This window comes from Clarias gariepinus, chromosome 24 (genome assembly GCF_024256425.1).
Source record: "Clarias gariepinus isolate MV-2021 ecotype Netherlands chromosome 24, CGAR_prim_01v2, whole genome shotgun sequence".
NCBI classification, from domain to species: Eukaryota; Metazoa; Chordata; class Actinopteri; order Siluriformes; family Clariidae; genus Clarias; species Clarias gariepinus.
In genome coordinates this window covers 21,192,142-21,217,239 of record NC_071123.1, presented here as the reverse complement: position 1 = coordinate 21,217,239, position 25,098 = coordinate 21,192,142, and the positions used below count along the sequence as shown (strand labels likewise).

General features: G+C 39.9%; 2 protein-coding genes across 3 annotated transcripts; one reads left to right on the top strand and one right to left on the bottom strand.

Annotated features, from left to right (window-relative positions):
• Positions 1–1,032: 1,032 nt before the first annotated feature.
• Positions 1,033–18,817, bottom strand: zgc:163098 (uncharacterized protein LOC100037380 homolog). Of its 2 annotated transcripts, none has more exons than XM_053485134.1 (24): positions 18,714–18,817; positions 17,375–17,463; positions 17,106–17,217; positions 16,800–16,906; positions 16,102–16,169; positions 15,615–15,709; positions 14,456–14,520; positions 14,196–14,361; positions 12,768–12,973; positions 12,210–12,253; positions 9,729–9,833; positions 8,772–8,838; positions 8,285–8,451; positions 7,996–8,158; positions 5,317–5,396; positions 5,130–5,217; positions 4,888–5,040; positions 4,601–4,796; positions 3,161–3,238; positions 3,032–3,065; positions 2,754–2,910; positions 2,049–2,159; positions 1,722–1,948; positions 1,033–1,564 (listed from the first exon to the last, which is right to left on the bottom strand). In XM_053485134.1, the coding sequence occupies exons 2-24, from the start codon at positions 17,450–17,452 to the stop codon at positions 1,435–1,437; spliced, it is 2,697 nt and encodes an 898-aa protein (XP_053341109.1). In that variant the 5' UTR covers positions 17,453–17,463; positions 18,714–18,817; the 3' UTR covers positions 1,033–1,434. The 2 variants fall into 2 exon arrangements, with proteins under 2 accessions (XP_053341109.1, XP_053341110.1); XM_053485135.1 differs by having other exon boundaries at positions 4,912–5,040; positions 18,714–18,816.
• Positions 18,818–18,895: 78 nt separating this feature from the next.
• On the top strand, positions 18,896–22,114 carry armh3 (armadillo like helical domain containing 3). Its single transcript, XM_053485155.1, has one exon. It carries the CDS (start codon positions 19,028–19,030, stop codon positions 21,092–21,094), a length of 2,067 nt encoding a protein of 688 aa, XP_053341130.1. The 5' UTR covers positions 18,896–19,027; the 3' UTR covers positions 21,095–22,114.
• The last annotated feature ends 2,984 nt before the right edge of the window (positions 22,115–25,098 follow it).

The window sequence follows — 25,098 nt, the reverse complement described above, 5'->3', positions numbered from 1 at the left end:
AAACAACTGAAGTGTAAAATTGTTCTTAAAATGGAAGATTTCTGAATTTAGAGACACTGAAGAGAGATTTATTAATTATTGGTGAAACCAATTTCCATTTGTAAAAAAAAAACAAAACAAAACTAATTACACTGAAAGTAATCCTAATATTCCTTTAGAGGAATAAATCCCTGCAAAAAGTAAAAGTTTACCAGAGAAAGTGGGCGGAGTCAAAAAGGTTTTCATTGTTAGTCATGTGACTTCATGATTTCTTAAACGGTTCAGCCGTACCCAGGCTTTTAAACGTTTAAAAAGTGGCTAATAACTTCTTTAGTTATATATCATAATTATGAATGATATTAATGTGATGCTTCTTTTAAAATGCAGAAAATTGGCGAATAACATCCTGAGTGAAATTATGTTGTGACATCATGGTGTAATACTTTTTTATTCCAACACATGGGGCTATTGGGAGGTCTAAACAACCTCAAAAAAACAAAAACAAAACAGTTTGCGTGGTGTGCCCGGGTGGTGATGGCACAGGTGCTTGGGCCCGCTCATCATTGCTTGCAACTATATTCTTCTTTTTTTTCTTTCTCAATACCCTGTTTAACCAATTTCTTCTTTAAAGGAAATGATAGTGGATGTAACACAGAACAAAGAAGCCCCACATGGAACATGGTTTGTTACATGGCATTTTCCCTGGGCTAAACGACCTTCTGTATGTGACGTATGTCACAGCGATATCTTCTAAATTAGTTTAATATCAATTTAAATAAAAAGAAAAGAAAATATGCAGTCAGATCTGGTTAAATCTAAAATGAGATGTGTTATTTAATCATTAGCAATATTAAATAGGATGAAACTTTCACAAAACCAAAAAAAGTTGGTGCTACCCAGATACACCGTTTTGTACACAAATGAAGAGCTTGTCACATGACCTCACCGGGATGTTTGTTAGGGCTTCATGAGTTCGCAGAGGACTGAGACACACCTGTCACTCTGTGTGTGTGTGTTATCACGCAACAGATTGACATTAGCTTCCATACGATGTAAATCACAGTCACCACCAAGAGCTGTTTATTGTAAAGACTGCAAGACGAATCATGTTAAATCTTTACAGAGGGCCTTTTTCTTTTAAAAGGACAAAACTAAGACAACCTGTACAAATAAACGTTTCAACTTCATTTTACAAAAAAAAAGAAAAAAAAAAAAAAAAAAAAGAGAGAGAGAAACACAACCCTGGGCTGAGGCCTTGTCTAGAATCAGAGCAGCCACGAAAGCGTAGGATTCTGGGAGAGACGTACAAACAGTGACTCCTGGCCCAAGCGTTACAGGGAAAGTGTGTGTGTGTGTGTGTGTGTGTGTGTGTGTGTGTGTGTGTGTGTGTGTTGGGTGTGAGCAGTTCGTGGGTGCAGTCCATCGAGCTGCTTGAGGAACAGAAGGTCACAGAGGTCAGTGTTTGCTCTTCTTGGATTTCTTGTGCGAGCGGTGTGGAGATCGGGACGAGGAGCGGCGTGAGGACCTGCGCTGTGGGGACGGCGAGCGGGAACGCTTGGACTTGCGCGGAGAACGGGACCTCGTCCTGAACGCGGAGAAAAACAAAAAAAAACAGATTATTATTGGTGTTTTTTTAGGAAAATAAGCAACAGTGTGATGTGATCAGTACGATGGTGAATAATCTCCTAGAAAAGTGTGTCCTGAGGTAAATTATGACAAATGACAAGTCCCCATGTCCATACCTCTCTCTCTTGTCCTCGCCTTCCCGGCTGCGTCCCCTGCTCCTTTCACGGTCCCGGTCCTCGCTTTTCTTACTCCTCTCTTTGTCCCTCTCCTTGTCCCGCTCTCTGTCCCGCTCCTTCCCTTTGCTCTTGTCCTCCGATCGGTCTCTGCGATCCTCCTTCTTCACCTTGTCTTTCTGCTTGCTCGACGACTTCTCCCTCTTCTCCTCTTCGTCCTTATCAAACTCCTACAAAGAAGTAGGATTTTACAAAGGCATTTTAATGTATCTTAGATTTTCAAAAAAAAAAAAAAAAAAAAAAAGGTAATGCCAATCTGTGCGCGCATACCTTCTGTAGCAGTTTGTTTCTGTAGTGTTGAACTTGCTGTTGGAGGCTCATGTTAGATTTCTTCGGCCTTTTCCCTGACTCCAGCTCGTCTTGAAACTTCATCACCTTCACCTGCCACAGGACAAAAACACCTTTATATGACACAATGCACAGGCTCGGAAATCATCAAACACAATACCTAGGTGCAGATATGACTTGTATTGAGAATTCTTATAAAATCACAATGCCTTTAAAAATCCTGAAGAAGAATGTTCAGTCATCAGTTCATGGCCTCAAGCTCAAGTGCACTTGGGTTACGCAGAAGTAATTCGGAAAACAAGTCCACCTTTTGCCTTAAAAATATATATTTTGGAGTGGCCTAGTCAAAGTTTGGACTTTAATCTGATTGAGATCCTTAAACAAGAAGGTTAATGCTGAAAAACCCTCCAATGTGCCGGATTCAAAAAAATTCTGCGAAGTAGAGCGGGTCAAAATTCCTCAATGTGAATGCCTCATTGCCAGTTTATCATAAATGCTTGACTGTAGTCATTGCTGCCAATGGTGCCACGACTAGTTATTAGGTTTAAGGGGGCAATTACTTTTTCCACATAGAAAAAGGGCTAGGTAGGTTCGGTGAGCTTTTTTCCCTTAAAAAATGAAATTGTCATTTAAAAAATACATTTTGTATTTACTCAAGTTTTCTTTGTTTGATATTTAAATTTTCACCTCCAGCTCTCGGAGTCGTGTCCGTTTGCTCTCGGACATCTCGAAGTTGCGTAGGCTGCTCTTAAACTCCGCCCCCTCGAACCTGCTGGGGCTCGCCGCCTCGTCGTCGTCGCTGCTGCTGTCGTCTTCGGAGTCCGCTTCATTCTCCTTCACGCCGCTGAGAGAGCGTTAACGGAAAAACAAGCTTTGAGTTATAGAGTAAGTGCTCCACAGCTCTGACAGATGAACTGCTCTATCTGGTGAAGAAAACTAAAATAAATGCGCTGAAGGACCTTTACCTCATGCTTATCTCGTCCTCGGAGTTGGACTTGGCTGCGGGGTCAGACGGCGGAGAGTTAAAAACCAGAGCAGGAATTAAGAGAAGATGAAGGCGTGAAAAAAGAGAGAGAAAGGGAGGTTGTAGTTACCTGAATGTTCCACGTCGTCCACTCGCTCCCACTTAGACAAGGCGATGCTCGGTAACGTCTTATCCAAGCCTTCGTCCACTGAGAGAGAGAGATTTTTTACAAATATAATAACTACATCACTGTGTACAAGTTCTCTACCTCAGGAAAAATACATTATAAGAATAGATTACGAAAAATTCCACTGTTCATTTGCACAACCTTGCTTTGCTTTAAAAACATGATTTGCTGCTTATAAATAAATAAATAGATCCCACATGCTTGACTGTAATAACTACGTTTCCTCTAGTGTTCATGTTTTAATGGGTTGTCTAGCTGAATCACAAGACCGTAAACAATAATTTGTTTATATTTAGCATAAAAAAAATAGAAATGCAATTAATTTGAGTCGGGAGCAGCACTTAGTTGTGTCCAAATAAATGTATATTAATCATAGGGTTGGGTACCGAAACACTGTGCCAATGTGGCACTGGTTCCTATTTAACCGATATGTACTAGAACCAAATCGAAACTCATTCACTGCCACTTTGTCCCATGGTATCCTGAAACAGATGTAGGAAGCGTTCATCGCCCTCACCGCACATAAATTTTTTTTTTCACATGAACACAAATCGGAAAGCTCTAATAATAATAATACAAATCCACCTAATGTTTGTAGTAACGCGAGTGTCACATTGCTGTTATCCCATTCAGACTGAAATCACGCGTCCACATGATTGCAGTAATTACACTTGCTTAGGTAGGGTTAGCTAGCTAATGTACACATGCTTTAATTAAAATGTCTGAAATTAAACGTTCTAACGTGTGGCTGTGTTTTACAACGAAAGATTCCGACACAGTGACGTGTGACCCAATTTGAGGACACGAGTTAAAAGCAGACTGACCCAAGCAAAGTCAGGAGAGGTGTTAAAGAGAACGTTAACACTAGAGATAACATGGTCTGCAAAATAATATTCAAATTTCTGCGAAAGTCTCGCTGAAATTTAAAGCTGGTCTGTAGCTACCAAGAATATAAACTACTGTACTGTTATATTGGTGTTAAATTATTGTAGTTGGGTTAGGTAGTGTGTAAATTCTTGTTCCGGTTGTGATTTGTATTTACTTACTGAATTTTTCGTATTTACTTAAAACTTAATATATTGTTTATTTTATTAAATTTTTTGAAAGAAAGCATTCTTGATAAATGTTATCCAACATTTACTTGTGGCTCCTTTTTCTTTTTTAGTATCAGTTCAGGCAGCGGTACCGTTTTTTTTTTTTTTATAATACCAATTTGGCACCGGTATAGTAAAAAAAACTCAAATGATACCCAACTGTAATTATCCACAACATAAACAAAACTTTTTTTTATACAAGATCTCTATTAGGAAATCATTTGGTTCGTTATAAACGAAACGCCTGTTTTTAAAAAAATAAAATAAAATAAAAATCTGTCACACTCACGTGGCACGCCGTCGATGTCGTCCATGGCAGGGCCGAGCGGGACACCGTCGATATCGTCCACAGGGACGCCGTCGATGGACGATGGATCCCAGGTCATAGGAGATCCATCCAGGTCGTCCAGCGGCGTCCCGTCCAGTTCCGCCCCATCTAGCGGAACGCCGTCTAAAGGAGCGCCGTCTAAATCTGGAGAAGCGGTCTGCAGAAGACAGGAAAGGATTAGAAGACTTCTATTACCCAATATAATCAGTTTATGTCTCGCGTTTACTGTATTTGGATTAAACAGTGACCGTAATCTCAGGTACGCAGGTCACCTCTGTCCTTTCAGGCAGCTCCTCTCCCGGTTTGATGAGCCCCAAAAAGATGTTTTGCAGCTGGATCAGAAATGATTCTGGGTATATGGCCCAGTCCTCCCAAGCACGAAAGCAAGTCATGATCTTTTGCTGAAAAAATGTTTTTAAAAAAAGCATGAGGAATTGTAATTGCAAGCAAACAAAAGGGTTCGAATGAAGTGACATGGTTCTTCCCTGACCTTGAACTGCTCGGCCTGCAGCCTGGCCTGGATGTTCCGGTACGCCTCGCCCATGTCACTAAAGATCTGTGGCAGCTTCGACTCAAAGCTGTACACAAAAAATATATATATATATTCAGACTGTTCAAGTTACACTGAAGTGCAAATGATACATGTAATAAAACATGGATTAAAAGATAGATCTCACTATTTGCGGTAGTAGGATGCGTTTGAGACTTTGGCACTGGAGTTGTACAGGATGTCCGACACCAGATAAAGCCGTGCCACCTACACGACAACACAAACAAAACAGCTGATTATCAAGCACCTAAAAGTACAAGCTGTGCGATACCTGTGGTGCTGAGTAAAGTGTTGTTGTATTTGTTGATTCAGGTTTGTCTCGTTACATATAGCAAGTTCTAACATTACTGCCGGCAGGAGTGTCACATTACTGCTCTACCTTTAACCTGGTAATTGTGATGGTGAGGCACCACCCTGCGCACAAAAGAAGTGACACTCCTAACACAACTGTCAGTATAGTGTTGAACAGGGCAGCTCCAGGCCAGCACCAGTTTGGTGAAAAGACAAGGGACGCATGGCTGCTGGGTAGGGCAGGACAGACAGCGATGAAGATATTCTCCATTCTCCTGCTGCAGGATATAGCAATGTCCCCTAAAAGATGCCTCGACAGTCCTGCCACAGCTCACCTCAGGAGCTTGTAGCCTTATACTGTTACTTGCAGACGTCACCAGGCTCCCACTTCATCACTCTCTTCAACAGGTTCTGCTCTGATTTACCCGACATTACCCCTCCAATTCCTTATAAAAATCCTTATCATTCCACCGATAAAAATAACCTCTGCACTCTTCTTTGTTGTCAAATCTCCCCCCTGCGGATGATGTCATGGCTGTGACCTTTCAAGAGGACAACCCGAGAGGAAGAACAGGCAAAGGAGGAGTGGGCCCTGGCCTTGACACCAATGCTGTCAAGTGAAACCCAGTGTGCATTTTTGTACTTCCTGTAGAAGCCGCAAGCCATAAGAGACCTAAGACTCTGCAGCCTGTTCCCCTGGTACATTGTTGCAGAATTCCACCAGTGGACCTATCAGCTGGATACCCAGCTTGGAGCCCCAAACACCCAGTTGACTATCCCCCCATGAAATGACAAAGTGGGTGACCCTGAACAAATTCGTAGGGCCCTGTGTACATCAATGCCTAGGAAAGTCTTCAAATCTTGTGCGTTTATGGAAATACTTGAGAAGTTTGGCTAGGGATCTAGGATGGGGAATGAGAGCTAATGATGTCCTTTAGCTGGGTTGGAATGTCAAAAAAAAAATCTGCTCACAGACCTAGTGGCATCCTTTCCTGTCTGATGCCAGATATGTGTCAGCTGCTGCAGGTTGGGGACATCAGAATATCTGTGTACGGTTGTTGAAGGGATGAGCTTGTAGAGATGTTCCATCAAACCCTAAAGCCAAAGACCCTCCCGCCCCTCGCTCAACTCCAGGACATTAATGAACTAATGAGGCAGCAGTTCTCAGATGTGATCCTGTCCAGCTAAAACCCACTCACAGTACAATGGTATCAAAATGCCACTTGGGTTGGTCGGGTGACAGGGTTCCCCTATCAGGCCCTTGAGTTATGGCACCAGGCCATTGAAGGAGAAGTGCCAAGAATGCAACAAAAAGACATTATAGAGGAGTCCTCTAGCACATTTTAGTCCCATTGTGGTGGTGTTTAAGCCCAATGAGATTCTTAATCTGTAATGACTTTGGACATTTGGAACGCTGTCAAAATCGTAGTTTGATAGCTACCCCTTCCTGCTAGCGGAGTGTCCACTTCACTCTGGACCTTACAAAAGGATATACGACCCAAAACTGTAGTCAGCACCACTGTGGGCCACCGGCAGCATCATGTTCTCTCCTTAAACTGTCACAGGGCTCCAAACACCTTCCAGCACCCAAACTCCTCAGTCCCTCCAAGTTTATGGCAGCCCACTTGGATAATGTGATCATTCACATCAAAAGAGTGCCCTTCATCTGCACCACTCGAGAGAGAGAGGTACCAATTGCACCCAAAGGCCTGGGTTCACTGCAAACCCAAAAAAATGTAATCTAGGGATGACAGACATTTGACAAGGTGTCTTAAAACCAAATCAAATTCAAATTTTATTTGTCACATACACAGTCATACACAGTAGGATATGCAGTGAAATGCTTACAAGTAGGAATTTTTTTAATTTTTATGGCTGTCTAGTGTTCTCATGTAATAAAAGAAAAAGGCAAGTTTTTTTTTTTTAGTGGAACACTACAGACAGTTGTGCCTAACTTCTAGTGATTGGTGGCCCCCTCTCAGATTTGACCTGGAAGGAACAGTCGCAGCAACTTCAGTGGACAGTGAGGACCAAAGACACCGACTGGCATATAACCCACTGCTTCCCCCTCACTACAAGACTTCATTCCAGGTTAGATACAGAGCTGAGGCAAAGCATGGTCACACAGATGGTCTCTTTGGGAACCATGCCATGTGGGATGCACCGGCTGATGGAGGTCTCTCAGCCTGCTGTGTGAGGGCGTTGCCAGGCTCCTGTTTTATCATTACTCTTTCTTTCAGGAGTCCTTGCACTCGTTTAACACAACCTCTTTCCTTGTATTATCAAGAAAACCCTAACCTCTTCTCTTTTCTTGTTGCTGAGCTGCTAAAAAGCTTACAGAAAACACAGCTGAACTGGAACTAAAGCTGAAAGAACAGAGAATATAAGGGGGCAAATCAATTGGATTAACAGGTGTGGGTGACAGAAAGGGAATGGAAGAGAGAGGGAGGGAGGGGTGTGTGTGTGTGTGTGTGTGTGTGTGAGAGAGAGAGAGAAAGAGAGAGAGAGAGAGAACCTTTTTCTGCAGTGGTGTCTGTATCATAGAGAGTGACTCAGCGATGCAGGACACCACCTCCTCTGCAGCCTCCGCTCTCTCCAAACAAAAGAGCATGGCATCGCCAATCTCCACTCTTCGGGGGGTTAAACCCCTGAGTAACACCTCCAGCTGCTCTCTGTGCCTGACACACACACACACACAAAATTGCATTACAAATCTCCTTCTACCACCTCTCATCAGTTTTCCATGCCATACTATAAACGTCCACAATGTTTAAAAAATACAGATCAAATAGCGTAACACATACTCCGGTTTGAGCTGCCCTTTTTTTAGCTCCTCCTCCTGAAAAGGGACAGGGTCTTCCTCAGGCTCCTCGTCTCCGTGGAGGTAGGGATTGAGGACGGGGGGCCTCCAGAGAGACCCGCCCCGGAACATTCGAAACATTGAGGTCTTCCACTCGTTTAGATTTTCACCCTGAGACAGAGAGAGAGAGAGAGAGAGAGAGATGAAGATAAAGAAAAATGGAGCAGAGAAAGAAAGATACAATAGACAAAAGACATACACAGAGAGAAAAAAAGGGGGTGAAAAATTAAAAAAAAAGAAACAGATTCAGAGAGGAAATATAAGAATAAGTAGCAATGAGAAAGACAGAAAGAAATGATCGTGAAGAAAGAGAAAAACACAATAGAAAAGTGTGTGAATAAGAGAGAGAAAGAAAAAGAGGAAGAGAGTGAGGTTTCTCATGAAAAAGAAAGGGTTTTTATCTGTGTGTGTGTGTGTGTGTGTGTGTTTACCTGCAGTATGGAGAAGAGCTTCCATCTGTAGTATACATGCTCCTGACACTTATTATCAAAGAGAAATCTGTAAAGCGAATGACACACAGTGTGACTAAACAAAACTAGGCGTCTAATTTCATCTACAGTTACATGGTACAGTTTTTTCAAAAAACAGCATCTGCTACAGCGTTCCCTCTACAGCGTTCTCCACTGCACTAGCTGCTGCGTTCTCCACTGACATCAGCATTATGACTACGACGTTCCCCTCCACTGACATCAGCATTCCCACTTTAGTGTTTCCATTACACCGCCACCAGCGTTCCCAGTACTCCAGTGTAAAATAACCCAAATAGGGCTTTCTGGGCCAAATGCAAAATACAGGCAGTAGCTAAAAACAATTTAGGTTCTTGGAAGGAAAGATTCCTGAAGGTACAAATCTAAAAAAAAAAAAAAAAAGGTCCAACAAGTCTGTAAATTTTAAATCTAATCCTGAAAAAAATACAGAATAAATTCTTTAAAGTTCTGGTCAAACTTGGGCAGGTCATAAGTATCTTCAGCTCAGAATTCCCCGTCCTGAACAATATTTCTCTGTTCAGAATGGTTAAAAAAGGCTACGTTTAGAAGGTTCTTGAATTTTTTTTTTTCCAGAAATGAATCTGTGTTTTAAAGTTTTATAAGTTATGAAAAAGTTTTAGGATGTTACAATTTTTGAGTTCTCAATAAATTTCAGGATTCTAAACAAACTACTTTAAAAAGTGTGTCAAAATGTTTTATGGTACTGCATGTGTACACTGGAATTACGCAAAATTCTGCAAATAAAACATTAAAACTGGTCATCTCCCTACAAGGTCACTAAAAATCACAGCCTGGATGGCAAAATACTTAAACGACAAACAATAAATACTCATATAAACTACCAATCCTGGGACCTTATTTTAAAAGAAGAAGTGAAGACACCCTGACATTCCCACACACCTGAAGTCTGGGTTGTTCTTCTCTCGGCTCATGATGATGGCCTCGAACATGGGTCCCTCTCTCACCACAAACTCAATCATCCTGTGGATGAGGCACAGCAGGTTCCTGGCCGCACAAAAGACAAAGGATATGAGAGCATGAATAAGTGAACACTCCTCCCTCCCTCCTTTTCTCTCTCTCTTTCCCCTTCATCCAGTCGGTTTTAGATTTGTCAGTTCTTTCTCAACCTCAAACGCCATTGTAGTTTTAAAAGCCTGAACTACTCCGAGTACAGTAGAGGCTCTCAGACGCCCATTTGGTCCACAAGAAGCACACCTCAGGTGATGAGGCATAACGCGAATATTTATAGTCGTAATCATTTGTAACTTGTATAATCACTGACAATATTTAATTTGTCAGATATATTTTCGACAAGAAAGAAAACATGGGTATGATTGAAGTTTTGGGCAACAAGTTTCTAAAATTAAATGCAAATATATTTTTGTTGCATAAAAACAGCAATTATTTTTAATACGTCGTATTCTAAATGGGCAACAAAACATTTTAGGCAAGATTTGAGCAAATACTGGAAAATTAGTTTAATTAAAAAAATTTAGGTGTTTTTAAATCACTTTATAACAAACGTGTTGTGCTTATTTTCTCTCTATACAGTGGGACCTCCGCATACGAATGCCTATTCTTTATTTTCCACCTTAAGAATTGAAATTGTACAAGAAATTTATTGGCATACAAATGAACAAACTGAACCGAACACCGGCTAAATTGAACTTAGGTCCGGGAGCCGTTCAAAACTTGTTTGCGTCAATTGAAAGCCTGGTGAAGAGAGTTTACGAATTTTTGCATTTTGTGCAAGACCATGGGTCCCAAAAAATTTTGCAAGAACTGAAGCAAGTAGAAAAAAAGAGCTACTTTTAGTGGAAATTTTAAAACAAACTGTAGCTAAAATAGCAGCCGGTGCAAAAAGGGATCATCAGTTAAGGTTAAGTGAAGTTAAATGTGAATTTATATCATTACAGTATAGTGTTGCAAATTAGTAATACAGACGACCCCCATGAAGTCGTGGGGTTCGCAGGCTGAGTTGCTCACGGATTCTTGCTTAGTACCTACAGTAACTGAGTAATTGTTTGCGGAAACCGCAAAATATCCTCTGCAATCCTTTAATGACAATAGATAATTTTTCAGGAATTTTAACACTAAATATTAACAAAAATATAATTTTCTAATTTTGTAATATCTATATTAATGTCAATTCAACTTAATTTCCACATAAAATACAATACAGTATAAATTGTTTTAGTACTGTAGAGGAGAACATGGCTTGGGACAGTGAATTATTACTGTATGTACTCTACAGTAGGCTATATACAGGGGTAACATTGGTATTTTACATTCATACAGTACTGTTCAGTATATGGGTTTACCTTTATACTCTTTTTTTTTTTTTTTTTTTAGGGATAATTTATTAATTGATGTTTGAATTGTAATTAAAGTGTTTTGGGAGGAGATTTAAGGTTTAAACTATAAAAATAACCATTTCTTTTTTAACCACATCCAAAATTCGTGTGGGTGGGGTGACTGTATACTGTCTGGAACGGATTACCTGCATTTACATCATTTCTTATGGGACAATTCGTATCACAATGCAAATTTTCGCCTTAAAAACTCACTTCCAGAGTGAATTAAATTTGTATATCGAGGTTCCGCTGTATTGAACAAAGCAGTGTAATTTTTAACTAGTTAAAAAAATAGTTATTTGTAGAAATTACACTACCGTTCAAAAGTTTTGGAACACTTTCTTACTCCAAGATGGTTCGTGATTTTTATTTCTTTCTACATTGTAAAGGAATGCTGAAGGCGTCCAAAAATGCATTAATCTCCTTTGAACAGTTGATATTGAGATGTGTCTGCTACTTCTGCTCTGTAAAGACTTCATAACGTGTCTAATCTGAGGTGCTGTTAATTGGTCATTTTTCAAGCTGATAACTCTAACTGAACTTCTCGTCTGCGGCAGACGAAGGTTTTGGTCTCGCCCTCCTGGGACGGCCTTCATGAGAGCCAGTTTCATTATGGTGCTTGACGGCAAAAAAAAACACCTGTACAAGTCTGGAGATCTGAATTTATAAGTTTTTATAACCTAACAATTGTAATTTCAAGAAAAGACATTGACAGGGAGGAAATGAAGTTACACATTGTTTTTTTTTTTTTTACCGTGTGTGTACCGATTACCGTACACTCTTCTCTAACATGTGTATTGTCTCCTGAACACCGCATGGGGTTTATCTACGCCTGACTTATACAATGTGTGTGTTGTTTGCACTGCAGTTCACCGTTACAGTAATTACAGTCATTAACTAAAGAACATGTGCTACCTTTAATGTTAGTCATTGCCATCTGGGACTGTTCTGTGTGTTCAGTGTGTGTGGGTAAAGTGTGGTTTTTGCTGAGTCATGCTGTGATATTAAATGGATAAAGAGCGTGTACCTTTCTGATGGGATAACCACTGTCACTACGGCGTCGTACAGAGTCTGTTCGTGACGTCAAACCACGTGATGAAGATACAAACAATAACGTAAGTTTATGATTTGTTAAATGATGATAAAACCATACACAACACTGCAACACATCCTCACTGTCCTAATCCTAATCAAGTCAAGCTTTAAGCTATGATGTATGTGAAGTACAAATTTAATACCACTTACCCAAAAGTCACACGACATACGATTAGAGAAAATAAACAAACACCACAATCTACTACAGTATATATTATGAGTCTAGTGTTTCTTTACATATGGGTTAATATTATTAATTTGTATGGATATATTTATAATAATTGTTCTGATGTTTTCTTTGTTCCATGATAATTTTGGACATAAAACTAAGAAACTATGCAAGCTCTTGAACTGGCCTTGTACACAGTAAACTCACACTAAAGCAAAAAAAAAAAAAAAAAAAACTTTAACAATACAAGGGGCGTGGCATGATCTGATCTCTGCCACACCCCTGACCGGTGAGCAGGGTTATTTATTTATTTTTTCTTACCTTGTAGAAATCCTCTGACGAGCGGCCGCGAGATTTGGAGAAGTCGTTACGGAAGCGGTCTCGGGGCTGGGCGTTGAATGGGAGCCCTGAGGGAGGGGGCGGGGCTGTGGGTTTCAGCACTCCTACAGGAGTGTACAGGGGCTGAGGCGGGATTCGCACCGCCTTCCCCCAACCCAGCTTCATCTCAAAACCCATCACTGTTTTACCTGCAAGAAAAATAAAAGGTTAGGTTAATGTATAGGGAAAAAAATTCTGCAATTCAATCATGAACTTCTGTCTCAAATATACAATACCGATCAAAAGTTTGGGATCACTTTCTAAATCAATATTTCTACTGTTTCCGTTACTGATTTTTATTTCTTTTTACACTAGTATTGCAAAACAATGCTGAGAGCGTTTATCCAAAATACACAATAATCTCCTTTGAACAGGTGATATTGAGATGTATATCTGCTACTTCAGCTCTGTAAAGCTTAATAACTTGTGCTGGTTGTTAATTGGTGATTTCTGAGGCTGGTGACTATAAATGAACTTCTCCTCTGCAGCAGAGGTGAGTTTTGGTCTTGCGTTTCTGGGAAGGTCTTCATGAGAGACACTTTCATCATGGAGCTTGATGAGTTTTGCAAATGTACTTGACACAATACTGTTCTTGCAAGAACTGTTCCAGAACACCTGGCCTTCATGTCTTAAAATAGGACTGTTGACACCTGCATCTACCTGCAGGTATATACGGCAAGTCCCCTACATACAAACATTTAAAGTTATGAACTTTACAAAGATACAAACATGTTATATCATGGAAGTTGGATCACAAGTCTGGTGTACATCCCAGGATGTCTGGAAGCGAGCACAACGGCTCCCAGACATGAAACTTCCTGCGCTTACTTCATTTATTCACATGCTGAAAATGCTTTGTATATCTTTTGCAAAATTTAAATTCTCAAGGCAAAAATTCAAGATGGGTGGCATTCGTGCATATACTCTATGCCTGGTTGGATCCTGCAGGTTTTAAAGAATAAAGGATTCCATACCAAATATTGATTTTGTTGCATAAAATAAATTACTTTTATTATCTGGAGTGCCATTATTTTAGGAACATAACAGTCACTTTTGTCCGAATACTTTCAGCCACCACCTATATATCGACAGAATGATCTTTTGAGCTAGTTCAAATTGTTAAAGTTGTAAAGTTAATCAGGTTAAAGTTTCTGTAACGTTAATTAAGTGGATGTGAGTAACGCTTGTTCATGTTTCTCTTTGCATCATCAAACAATCTGATCGGTGTCTCTCCAGTGTCTCTGGATGTTCTAACAGCTGCCACACTGCCAGGACACGCCCACTCTGAACTTCCCTCATTTCCACATCATGGCTAACAGGGTACACTTGATCTAATCATGTCTCATTCATCAGGGAAATGAATCAAGTTACCGTCTAAAGCGGCCAGCGCCCTCTCCGCATCCTTCCGCGTCATAAAGGCCACGAAGCCACGGTTGGTCACTCGCGTCCTCTCCTCTTCCGTCCGGGGCCACATGATCTTGACGCTGGCTAACGGGCCGTACTTCCCAAACTCCTTACACAGCATCTCCTCCGTCATCTACACAAACCACGGGTTTGTATTAACGTCTAATTTCTTACACAGGGACAAAAGTCAGCTTACTCATGATCAGTAACATCACTGATGAGCCTACCTTCGGGTTGATGCAGCCGATATACAGGTTAGTTGTAGTGGGCACGGTGGGATCGTCATCGAATACTAAAAAAAAAAAAAAAAAAAAAAGTATAACAACACGGAAAAGACTGTTACAATGATGAATTGTCATCACATAACTGATTAAACATTAAATTATCTCTTCTGTTCATTCAATTTTTTTTATAATATATAAAAGTATAAGAGTTGTGTTACAAAATTTCAATAAGCAAGTTAGTCTATAGCATAAATTTTATTTAAAACACAAAAATCTGTTATTTTTAAGGCTAGAGTGAGACACAGGTTCACTGCACTCAGGATAATTATTGGAGGTCGTTTATTCCTGCAGCCTTTAAGCGCTTTAACGAGTCCCTGCAGTGCAGGGGTATTAACGACCTCCTTGTTACTGATAAACAGTGAATTTCTATTGTTTACATGTTTATTCCCACAACGGCTAAACGATCGACAGTATACACAGTATGTGCAATATTTGCACAAATGTCTCCTTTGGACAAACTACAGCTCTGGGGAGGAGAGAGAAGAAAAAAAAAAAAAAAAGACCACTGCAAAATAATCCGTTTCTTAAGTTTTCCTTTTTTTTTTTCTCACAGGTGCAGGTTTTGGTGAGATAAACAGTGTTGTTTCATTTTGACATATATTTTTCCTGAATTCAAACTATAACTATCATTATTTATTCAAGGGAAATTACATCATCACAACACATCAAAAATAACTCAAGATCATGCAGTATTTACAGAGCTTTAATGGCTCAAATAAAAAGCAAAATGCAATTAATTTGTAAACAAATTGGGTTAATGCTTTGGGTAAAAAAATGTTAAGAAATCAGTATTTAGTGGAATAATAACCCTGATTTGCAGTTACAGCTTTCATGCGTTTTTGGCTCTACACAAGTTTTTTCACATTGCTCTTACTTTATACCACTTTTCAAAAAAAACAACAAAAAAAAACACTGCTCAGCTTTGCCTGATGGTTTGTGACTCTCAATCTTCCACTTGATGACATTCCAGACATTTACTGGAGTAAAACTAAAGTAAATCCCCCTCAGGATTAACCATGATTTATAAAAGCACTCAAGTGTTAGAAAATTTTAAAGAATTCTGTATATATCTACATGTGTGTGTGTGTGTGTGTGGTCTCACTTGAGCGCCGTGTCAGCGGTACATCCAGATCTGTGTGCGCTCCCCCTGGGTCGTTTTTCTTCCTCTTGTAGCGCTCCTCTCTCTCCTCCTGGATTCTGAAACAAAGATCAACAAACTTATATCACCAAAATAAGCAGCTTTAATTTTTATTATTATTATTTTTTAAATAGATCCCATCAAAAGACACCGGTCCTTGTGCTGACTTCAAAATTGGACCTTATTTATGTAAATCTCAACCAAACTCACCTCACTGATTACTGAATATTTACATGATTACTGTGTTTGTTAGTTTAATCAGGTTTGTTCGTGTGCAAATCATTAACTGTACAATTCACCAGAGGAACCCGGGTTCAGCAAAAAACATTCTACCGCCTCAGGCCTCGGTTACTCAGACACAATAGCAGCTCTGACAGAAACAGGAAGCAGTGTGTGTGTGTGTGTGTGTGTGTGTGTGTGTGTTTAGAATGAGAGCACAATTGACACTCACTGCTTCAGCTCCTCTTTAAATAGCTCCAGGTTACTCTTCTTCTTCTCTTCCGTTTTTTTTTTAGCCACCTAAAAAGGGAGGAGGCAGGGTAACAAAAAAGTTACAATGTGCAGGTATCGGAGTGTAACATCAACGTTACATCCTGTTTAACACAATACAATACAAAGTGTAAGACTTTAAAACAAAAACTGAAACACTCGAGGCTGTGACATAAAACAAGGATTAAATTTCCCCCATCATTTGTGTTTCATTTTAGTTAAACCCAAGTTTTAAATAACTTCTAACATTTTACACTTTGTATTCATTAAGAGTTGAATTTAATGTCCTGTTTTTGATTACCCTTTTTTTTGGTACCTAAACACCACTAACTCCTCTTGTCCTCCTTCACTCCATTCTGAAGCCTTCCCCATGGTGGAAAAATCTCACCTTACAGGTTTAGCTCTTACACTATAGAATCTTTTCGTAAAATGTTGATACAGTGAAGATGACCAGTTATACAACTGTACAGCACAGCATCGGTACACTTTTGGCTCCACCCACTGGTGTCTGTTCAGTCGGAGCGTAAACCTTCCCACGTCGTTTGCGTGGATTTGCCTAACCGTTATTCACGCACGTCTGATTAACATTCTCATTTGCATAAACAGCTAAAAAGAGCAAAAGAGCACTGGGCGTTCGGTGGCTGCAGGTCAGATACTCACAGATCTTTTAGACTCTGCAGACGAAGGCGAGGCATTCTGAGGTACCGGAGTGAATTTCGAGGCGGGTCTGTAGAGTTTATTCTTCTTCACCTCCGCCGCTTCTTCATCTGTAAAGGGAAGTGGAAAATCGTAGAGCATTAAGAAGGCGTGGCCTATTCAATCACAGTGAAAGTGGCACAGCCTCACACTTTTTTATTTATTTATTTATTAATATACATTATTTTTCTTGGGTTTTCTAGTTTAATGTGTAATTATTTTTGAAGGCGATTGCTCTTCGAGAATTTCTAGAACAGCGCGGTATTTCACCTTTAGTAGCGTTCACAATTCCCCCTCGTACGAACGTCTTTACGCCGCTCTTCTCGCTGCTATCGAAAGATGCCAAGAACTCCTCGAACACTTCAGCGGCTTTCTCTTCCTCCTGAACACATGAAAAAATAAACCTGACAAATGCATTCTGGGTAACTCTACAAGTCTTTTTACAAGACTTCAATGAAATTTATGAAGCAAATTTGTCTGTGAAGCAAAGAGAACGATTACGTCAAACTTCTTTAAATCATGTTTCGTTAGACGCCAACCTTTTTCTTGATCTCCTCCTGCTCCTTTTTCGTCAGCACCCTCTTCACTGTCGTGGCCTTGCTCTTTTTGTCTGCCATGATGACTGTAACTGGGAAAAATATTTATATACAACAACAGTAAAGCATATCTTCATGATCATAATCGCACGGTATTTTAGGGGATGAGGCGTGTACCACTACTAAATCAATATCTAGAAAAAGAGTCTGTAGAAATAATCAGAAGGTTAAAGCTTAAAATAATCACCTATATTATTATTCCAGGTTGAAGCCCATGTACACGTCTGTCTGTCTTTCTGTACAGCAGAACTCTCTGTCTATCTTATTAATACAAAGAAATCAAATGCTGTAAGATTTAAATTGACGCCTTTTTTACTTTTTCGTCGTCAGACAAATACACTCCCTGTTCGGTAACCGGAGAGTGAATCACAGATGAGAAATGGAAAAAGATTAAGTTTTGTCTGAAAATGAATCGGACGCATTATAATTCACTTATACCACTACAAGTAAAAATGAACTAATCCCAGTAAAAATATTCAATTTAGCTTTTCTAATTAATATATATTTGTGGTGTTTGTTTACATTGAGCTAGTAGTTTATTAGTATCTTATTTAAAAATAGATTATTAAATCCGCCACATAACTGTTTAACATTTAGATTTCACTTGTGGTGCAGGTTAAATGTCAGGCAGATATTGTGGTACTGCACGTTTTATTTAATTCTGTCAGAAATACAGACAAAATATTTTCTCGTGCTGGTTTCAGTTTCTCTGTTGTATGAAACATAAGGATATAATTGAAGGAGTAAGTTCTGACCAATGTACAGAGAAAACCTCTCTTTTATTTATATAGATGCAAAAGTTTGTGCACCCTTTGGACACGATTCTACATTTTGCATTACAATAGATATATAATATTATATATATAAATAAAACACACAACCTAAACATGTATATTACTGGGTTCAGGTGTAAAATTTAGAATCAACATGTCAGGCACTTTTCATGTCCATTGCCTTAGTGCTATTAGCTACAAGCTAACAAACAAACACCAAGCTACAAAACATAACGAGCTACAATTTCCAGAAATGCATGAATAAGCTTAAAAACAAGTTATGTTTAACGTAATATGTTTTAAATCATGTAAAATGTGACACTTTCTGGACGAAGAGTTAGCTGGCTGGCTAGCGTGCTAAATATCCTAGCAGCTAGCTTAGCAACGGAATTCGCACGAGCTCTGAAAACCGCGCACGAGCACGGATAATTAAAATGAAAAATATATATGCGTATGTAATTCTTTTACTTTGCATTAATGTGAAGAAAATTATAATCAATGCGACTTACATAAGAGATTTCCATGAACAACAACAACAAGGAGAAGAAAAAAAATAAACCGTGAATGTTTTATTATCAATCCGCCATTTTGAACTTGCCCAAATATGGAAATCGCGGAAAGATGACGTCACGCACTGACCAACCAATCGGAGGGCGCCGGCCGGACCCTTCCGCTCGACTGACTCCGGAAGTGAAACGCTTGTGACGCGACAAATTCAGCGCTAGTCATGAGTAAACAAGTTTAACTGTACGAGTTTAAAAGAGGAGTTGTTTTTTTTTTCTTAAAAGAAAACGGTAAATAAATAAATATACATATATATAAAATGTCACAAGAGAAGAAATCGGGGCTGTTGAAAAGGACGTCGTCGTCTAAAAAACCGCTGAAGGAGAAGGTGGTTCTGATGTACGACGAGATCTTTACGAAATCCGACCCTGCTAAGTCGAACCCTCGCTTCTGGGACGAGCTGTTTTTAATGAAGGTGAATTTGGAGTATCTGGAGAACAAGCTGGAGGCTCTGGACGGAGATGAGGTCGTCCTGATTAAGGAGAACATCAACAGCCTGTTCCATCACTGCGTCCAGGCTTTGGAAGAGGACCACCAGATCAAGGTGGTCAATGCACTGCAGACTCTTTGTGCGCTTTTCAGAGGCGTGCATCAGAAAAACAAATCGGCCACCGGCTTCGATATCATCAACATGCTCGTGGGCTTCGACAAGGCCGAGCTCAGGATGAAGGATCTCATGGAGAGCCTGGACAGTTTGCTCTGCGGGGACGGCTCAGAGAGTCTAAAGAGCCTCTGCCTGAAGCTGTTACTCTGCCTGGTCACGGTGACGGACAATATCAGTCAGAACACCATCCTGGAATACGTCATGATCAACAGCATATTCGAGGCCATCCTGCAGATCTTGTCGGACGTCTCCAGCCGGACGCAGCATGGCTACGACGCCGTGGTCCTCCTGGCCCTGTTGGTCAACTACAGGAAGTATGAATCCGTCAACCCGTACATCGTGAAGCTGTCCATCGTGGACGACGAGCCGACGCTGGCCGGAATGGGCGTGGTCATCCAGCAGGCGCTGACGGAGTACAACAGGCAGTATAAGGATAAAGAGGAGGACAACCACAGTGGGTTTTTTTCCACGCTGACTAACATGGTAGGCAGCATGTTCATTGCGGACGCCGACGAGAAGCTGTCGGTTCAGACCAACGAAGCCATCCTGCTCGCGCTCTACGAGGCAGTTCACCTGAACAGGAACTTCATCACGGTTCTGGCGCAAAGTCATCCAGAGATCGACATCGCCACGACGCCCGTCACGCCCACCCCGACGACACCCACCACCCCGCTCGGTACCACGCCCCCTTCCTTAGACACGATGCACAACTCCGAGCTGCCGCTAGACCCTAATCTGCAGACCAGCAACCTGCTCATAACGTTTCTGAAATACTCGTCCATCGTCATGCAGGACACCAAAGATGAGCACAGACTCAACAGCGCCCGGCTGTGCCTCATCATCCTCACGTGCATTGCCGAGGACCAGTACGCTGACGCCTTCCTCCACGACGACAACATGAACTTCCGGGTCAACCTGCATCGCATGCCGATGAGGCACAGGAAGAAGGCAGCCGACAAGAACATCCCGTCCCGGCCGCTCGCCTGCGCCGTCCTGGACCTCATGGTGGAGTTTGTGGTCACGCACATGATGAAGGACTTTCCCATGGATCTCTACATGCGCTGCGTTCAGATCATTCACAAGCTCATCTGCTACCAGAAAAAGTGCAGGATCCGTCTACACTACACTTGGAGGGAACTCTGGTCGGCCCTGATCAACCTTCTCAAGTTCCTGCTGTCGAATGAGACCACGCTGTTGTCCAAACACAACATCTTCCACTTGGCTTTACAAGTCGTCCACCTGTTCAACATGTTCATCACGTACGGAGACACGTTCCTGCCGACGCCAAGCAGTTACGACGAGCTGTACTACGAGATCATACGCATGCACCAGGTCTTCGATAACCTCTACTGCATGGTGCTCAGGGTCTCCACCAATGTCGGCCAGTGGAAGGAGCCGGCCAGTAAAGTCACGCACGCTCTGGTTAACGTCCGCGCCATCGTCAACCATTTCAACCCGAAGATCGAGTCCTACGCCGCCATGAACCACATCTCGCAGCTTTCAGAAGACCAGGTCCTGGAAGTGGTGCGCTCCAACTACGACACTTTGACTCTGAAGCTGCAGGACGGGTTGGACCAGTTCGAGCGCTATTCGGAGCAACCCAAGGAAACAGCGTTCTTCAAGGAGCTGGTGCGCTCCATCAGTCTGAACGTGAGGAAGAACGTTTCTCTCAACACCCTGAGTCAGGATGTTCTGTTAAAGGAGTTCTCTTCTATATCTTGAGAATCTGTAACCGTAACCAGGTCGGAAAACAAACGAGTCATCTCTGTCTTTATATTTGATTTGATTTGATTAACACCCAGGCCTGAAAAAGTGTTTGAAATCTTTTGATGATACTAACTTTCTTCTTTAGTATAAAGGGTTTTGATGATGTCATTGTTGCATTTATTAGCCTTCTGTTTTTTCAACATTGTATTCGATTCAGATTAAATCAATGTACTATAAGATACACATCCTTGATCCTGCAGTCATTTCTCTCTCTCTCTCTTTCTCTCTCTCTCTCTCTCTCTCTCTCTCGCTTTTTATTCACAAAATGATAACTGATGATAACACATTAATTATCCTGAATTAATATTCAGAGTTGAATTTGTAAAGTTTTTTAATATTCTTGATGGGAATTTCAGTCCAGATCTTCAGTGTTGTTCAGGTTTTAGGTGAAAGAATCCACACACAGGTTTCCCTATATGTGAATATAATGTACATCAACATGTTAGTTGCACGCACACACACACACACACACACACACACACCTGCTGTCCCACTTGGTACCTGCTCTGGACACAATGCTCAATCAGAGACACAAAAACAGTGAAATAATACATCATCATCTTTATTGCTTGGTGTTTAAAATCCTCAGACCTTGAAGAAGTGGATTAGAGACAGTTATTCCAAGCCAGGTTGCTGAGTTTTTGTTGAGATCCTGAGACGACTCCAGTAACAGCATCCTGTAACCATAACGACAAACTCATCCATCATGTAACTACTGATTTTTATCACGTGTCATGCTTCAAACCCTCAACATGAATGTGTTTGAGATCTTGAGTATATATGTATATATTTAGTTTCATTTTGTGGAGCATTTATTGATTTTGTCAGTGTTTTTTCCCCCGTTTTTTTTTTCCTGACTATGTTCATTAGAAATCATGGTTTAGGTGTTTTACTGAACTGCTTCATTTTTTTTTTTTTTTACAATTTAAAAAATATTATCTGACTTCAATTTTATATACTGACTAAATAATGTTTAAATATACATATTTACATATTTAAATATTTTCATCTTTTATAACTCTTCAGATCATCAGTGTTTCCCAAGTTTTAAAGTTTAACATTTTATTTAAACGACTGGAGTGTTTTAATTTCTGTCAGTCAAAACTCATTAAAGAGATTCATTAAAGATTAATTAAGCATGACGAGCTACTGTTGACCCTCAACACACTGTATTGGATTTTATTTCTTTTTTTCTTTTTCTTTTTTTATCTAGTATAAATGTTCACATGTACAATATGTGTTTCATTTCTAGATTGTAATAGAAAAGAAATAAAAAACACAAACAATATGAAATGTTCTATTGTGCTCTGCTTATCTAAAATATAAAGATTTTCCTCCAGATGTTTAGGAGTGATGTTTGTAGCTGTGTATGATCGAGGTGTGTAGTGGATGATAACACCAGGCCACACTAATGAAACACCAAATTATTCATGATCCACACTCACTATATCCACTATACTGTGCACTAGTTAGGGAAGTTTGGCATTTTATAAACGTTAAAAGCAATAATCAGGTTCCTGCAGTCACACAATCCACTGCAACAGGTTAGAACTCCATAAACTGTGTATTACAGAAACATCTAGAGTCAAATAAAGAGGGCAAATGATGGTCCTGAGCAACACCACCCTCACTGTGGAACAGTAATGTTCTGAGACGTGTTGTGAGTTTTGTCATTAGATATGTTCCTAAATCAAACTCTACTTTCTATTGCGGACAACATTGTGTATATATGTGGGATGTTTCTGGTCTGCAGTGGTCAAGACACATAAAATGTGATCCAATAAAGGAAAACCGGTGAACTGGTGACAGGGTTATGGGTGGCTGAGGCTCACTGATCCACATGGGGAGTGAAGTCTGGCCCGTGTAGTCTGATCCAATAGAAACACTAATGTAGAACAAACTGCTGAAAAGGTCAGTGTTGGTTGTGATAGAAAGGTGTCAGAACACACAGTGCATCTCTGTTATGGTGGTGAAAGGGCGACCTACTCAATATTAGGGGCAAAGCATCAGTAATGAAACTCTCCACAGGATCTGCAGTGGATTTGGGATTCTGAGCTCAGATTTAAAGATATTCAAAGGTTGTCAATTTGAGTTCCACCACTTTTTTTGACTTAGGTGGCAAAAAGAAGAAATAAATGACACAAGGGGGCAGCATCAGGGCATTTATTAATCAAAATAACATACATGAGCAGATGCTGCCCCCTTGTGGACGATCTAAGAGTAGCAATACCAGAGGTACACTACAAAAATAGTCAAATTAAAGTCATCAAATTAATGAGTAGAGATATAAACTTAACAAATATACAGTATATATACATTATATATACATATTTAGAAGAAATTCACAGAATAAATAATACATGTAGATTTACAGTTTAGATTTTAAAATGTACAGCTGTTATGTTTATACAGTAAAATACTAAATGTTGTACACAGTGTATTAAAACATGTACAGGAACTGAACTCACAGTCTAAAACATTATAAACATTCATAATGACACACTGTTCATGTTTTGTGTTTAGATACAGAGTCACTTTTACTCCTTAATCTGACGTCTGGAGATCTTCTGTTTCTAAACGTGATATTTGTTTATGTGTTTATGCTTCTTCGTACACATATAAAACCAGAGTCCAGTCTGTACCAAATGTAGAGTTTAATATTTGAATTAAAGAGCTGCTTAAGAAATAAGCTTAGATTAATTCTATTATTATTATTAAATTCAAATTCAATTATTCAATTATTCAATTATTATTATTATTATTATTATTATTATTATTATTATTATTGTTGTTGTTGTTATTATTGTTATTATTTAGGATATACAGTGGTGTTCAAAATAATAGCGGTGTGTTGAAAAAAGTGAGTAAAGCTCCATATCCATATAATAACTTTTAATTTAAATCACATAAATGCATTGGACTCCCTGCACATTCTATACTGAATCACAACATGAAGAAAAATTCTTCGATCAATTTGAATGGTAGTTTTCCGTTTTTTTCCACGTCTTTCTGGTTTTTGTCTCCATTTTAAGGCATTTGGTATCCTTTTAGCAGAGCAGCCGATCATTTTCTGCACTTCTTTGTATGTTTTCCAATCTCTCATCAACTTTTGAATCAAAGTACGCTGTTCTTCTGAACAATGTCTGAAACCACCCATTTTACTCTGATTTTCAGAGAGAGATGCACAGGACAACCTTTTCTGCGTTTATCCTTAAATAAGGGGAACGTGTTTGACTCCTGTTTTTACAAAATAATTTACCTCTCTAATTGAACTCCACACTGCTAATTTTTCTGAACAGACTAATATTTGTTTTTCTTCAATTGCATTAAACTAATAATACATTTAGCACATTTTTCTTCATGTTGTGATTCAGTATAGAATGTGCAGGGAGTCCAATGCATTTATGTGATTTAAAATAAAAGTTATTATATTGATATGGAGCTTAACTTACTTTTTTCAACACACTCCTGTTATTTTAAACACAACTGTACGTGCATACTGTAATTAAGAACCAATAGTGCTGAGCCCGGGGGGCGAGGTTATCAGATGTGAAGGGGCGGGGCTTTCTCTCTGTAATAGAGCTGAAAGTGAAAGTAATTCTGGACTCAGAAACAGAACAACTGCACCGTTACACTTCCTGATATAACGGTTTAAAACAGGAGGAATTTATACAGTGAACATTTACACACGATATTTAAACACTGTAATGAGGTAAATAGTGAAGATGAGCCGCTGTGAAATGTGGACAGACTTCAGCTAAAGCAGCAGATATGTTTATATGAGGAACAGAAAAGGTAAGAGGAGTTAGCATCATGCTAAAGTACATGTTAGTCACCAACGACTCAATAACCTGTTAAACTAATCCTCCAAATACACCGTGGAATTGTGCTTTCTAACAGTGTGTTTGTGTGAGTTAAGTTGTTTAAAAGGATGACTCTCTCTTTCTGTGTGTGTTTAG

Bases quoted from the DNA above. Each gene is read 5' to 3' on its own strand.
- zgc:163098 (XM_053485134.1), bottom strand. From the start codon at position 17,452: ATGGCAGACAAAAAGAGCAAGGCCACGACAGTGAAGAGGGTGCTGACG. The intron at 14,521-15,614 runs GTGAGACCACAC...TTTTTTTTTTAG, and splicing joins ACCGCTGACACGGCGCTCAA to TATTCGATGACGATCCCACC. The intron at 12,254-12,767 runs GTAAGAAAAAAT...CGTCACGAACAG, and splicing joins CGTCAGAGGATTTCTACAAG to ACTCTGTACGACGCCGTAGT.
- armh3 (XM_053485155.1), top strand. From the start codon at position 19,028: ATGTCACAAGAGAAGAAATCGGGGCTGTTGAAAAGGACGTCGTCGTCT.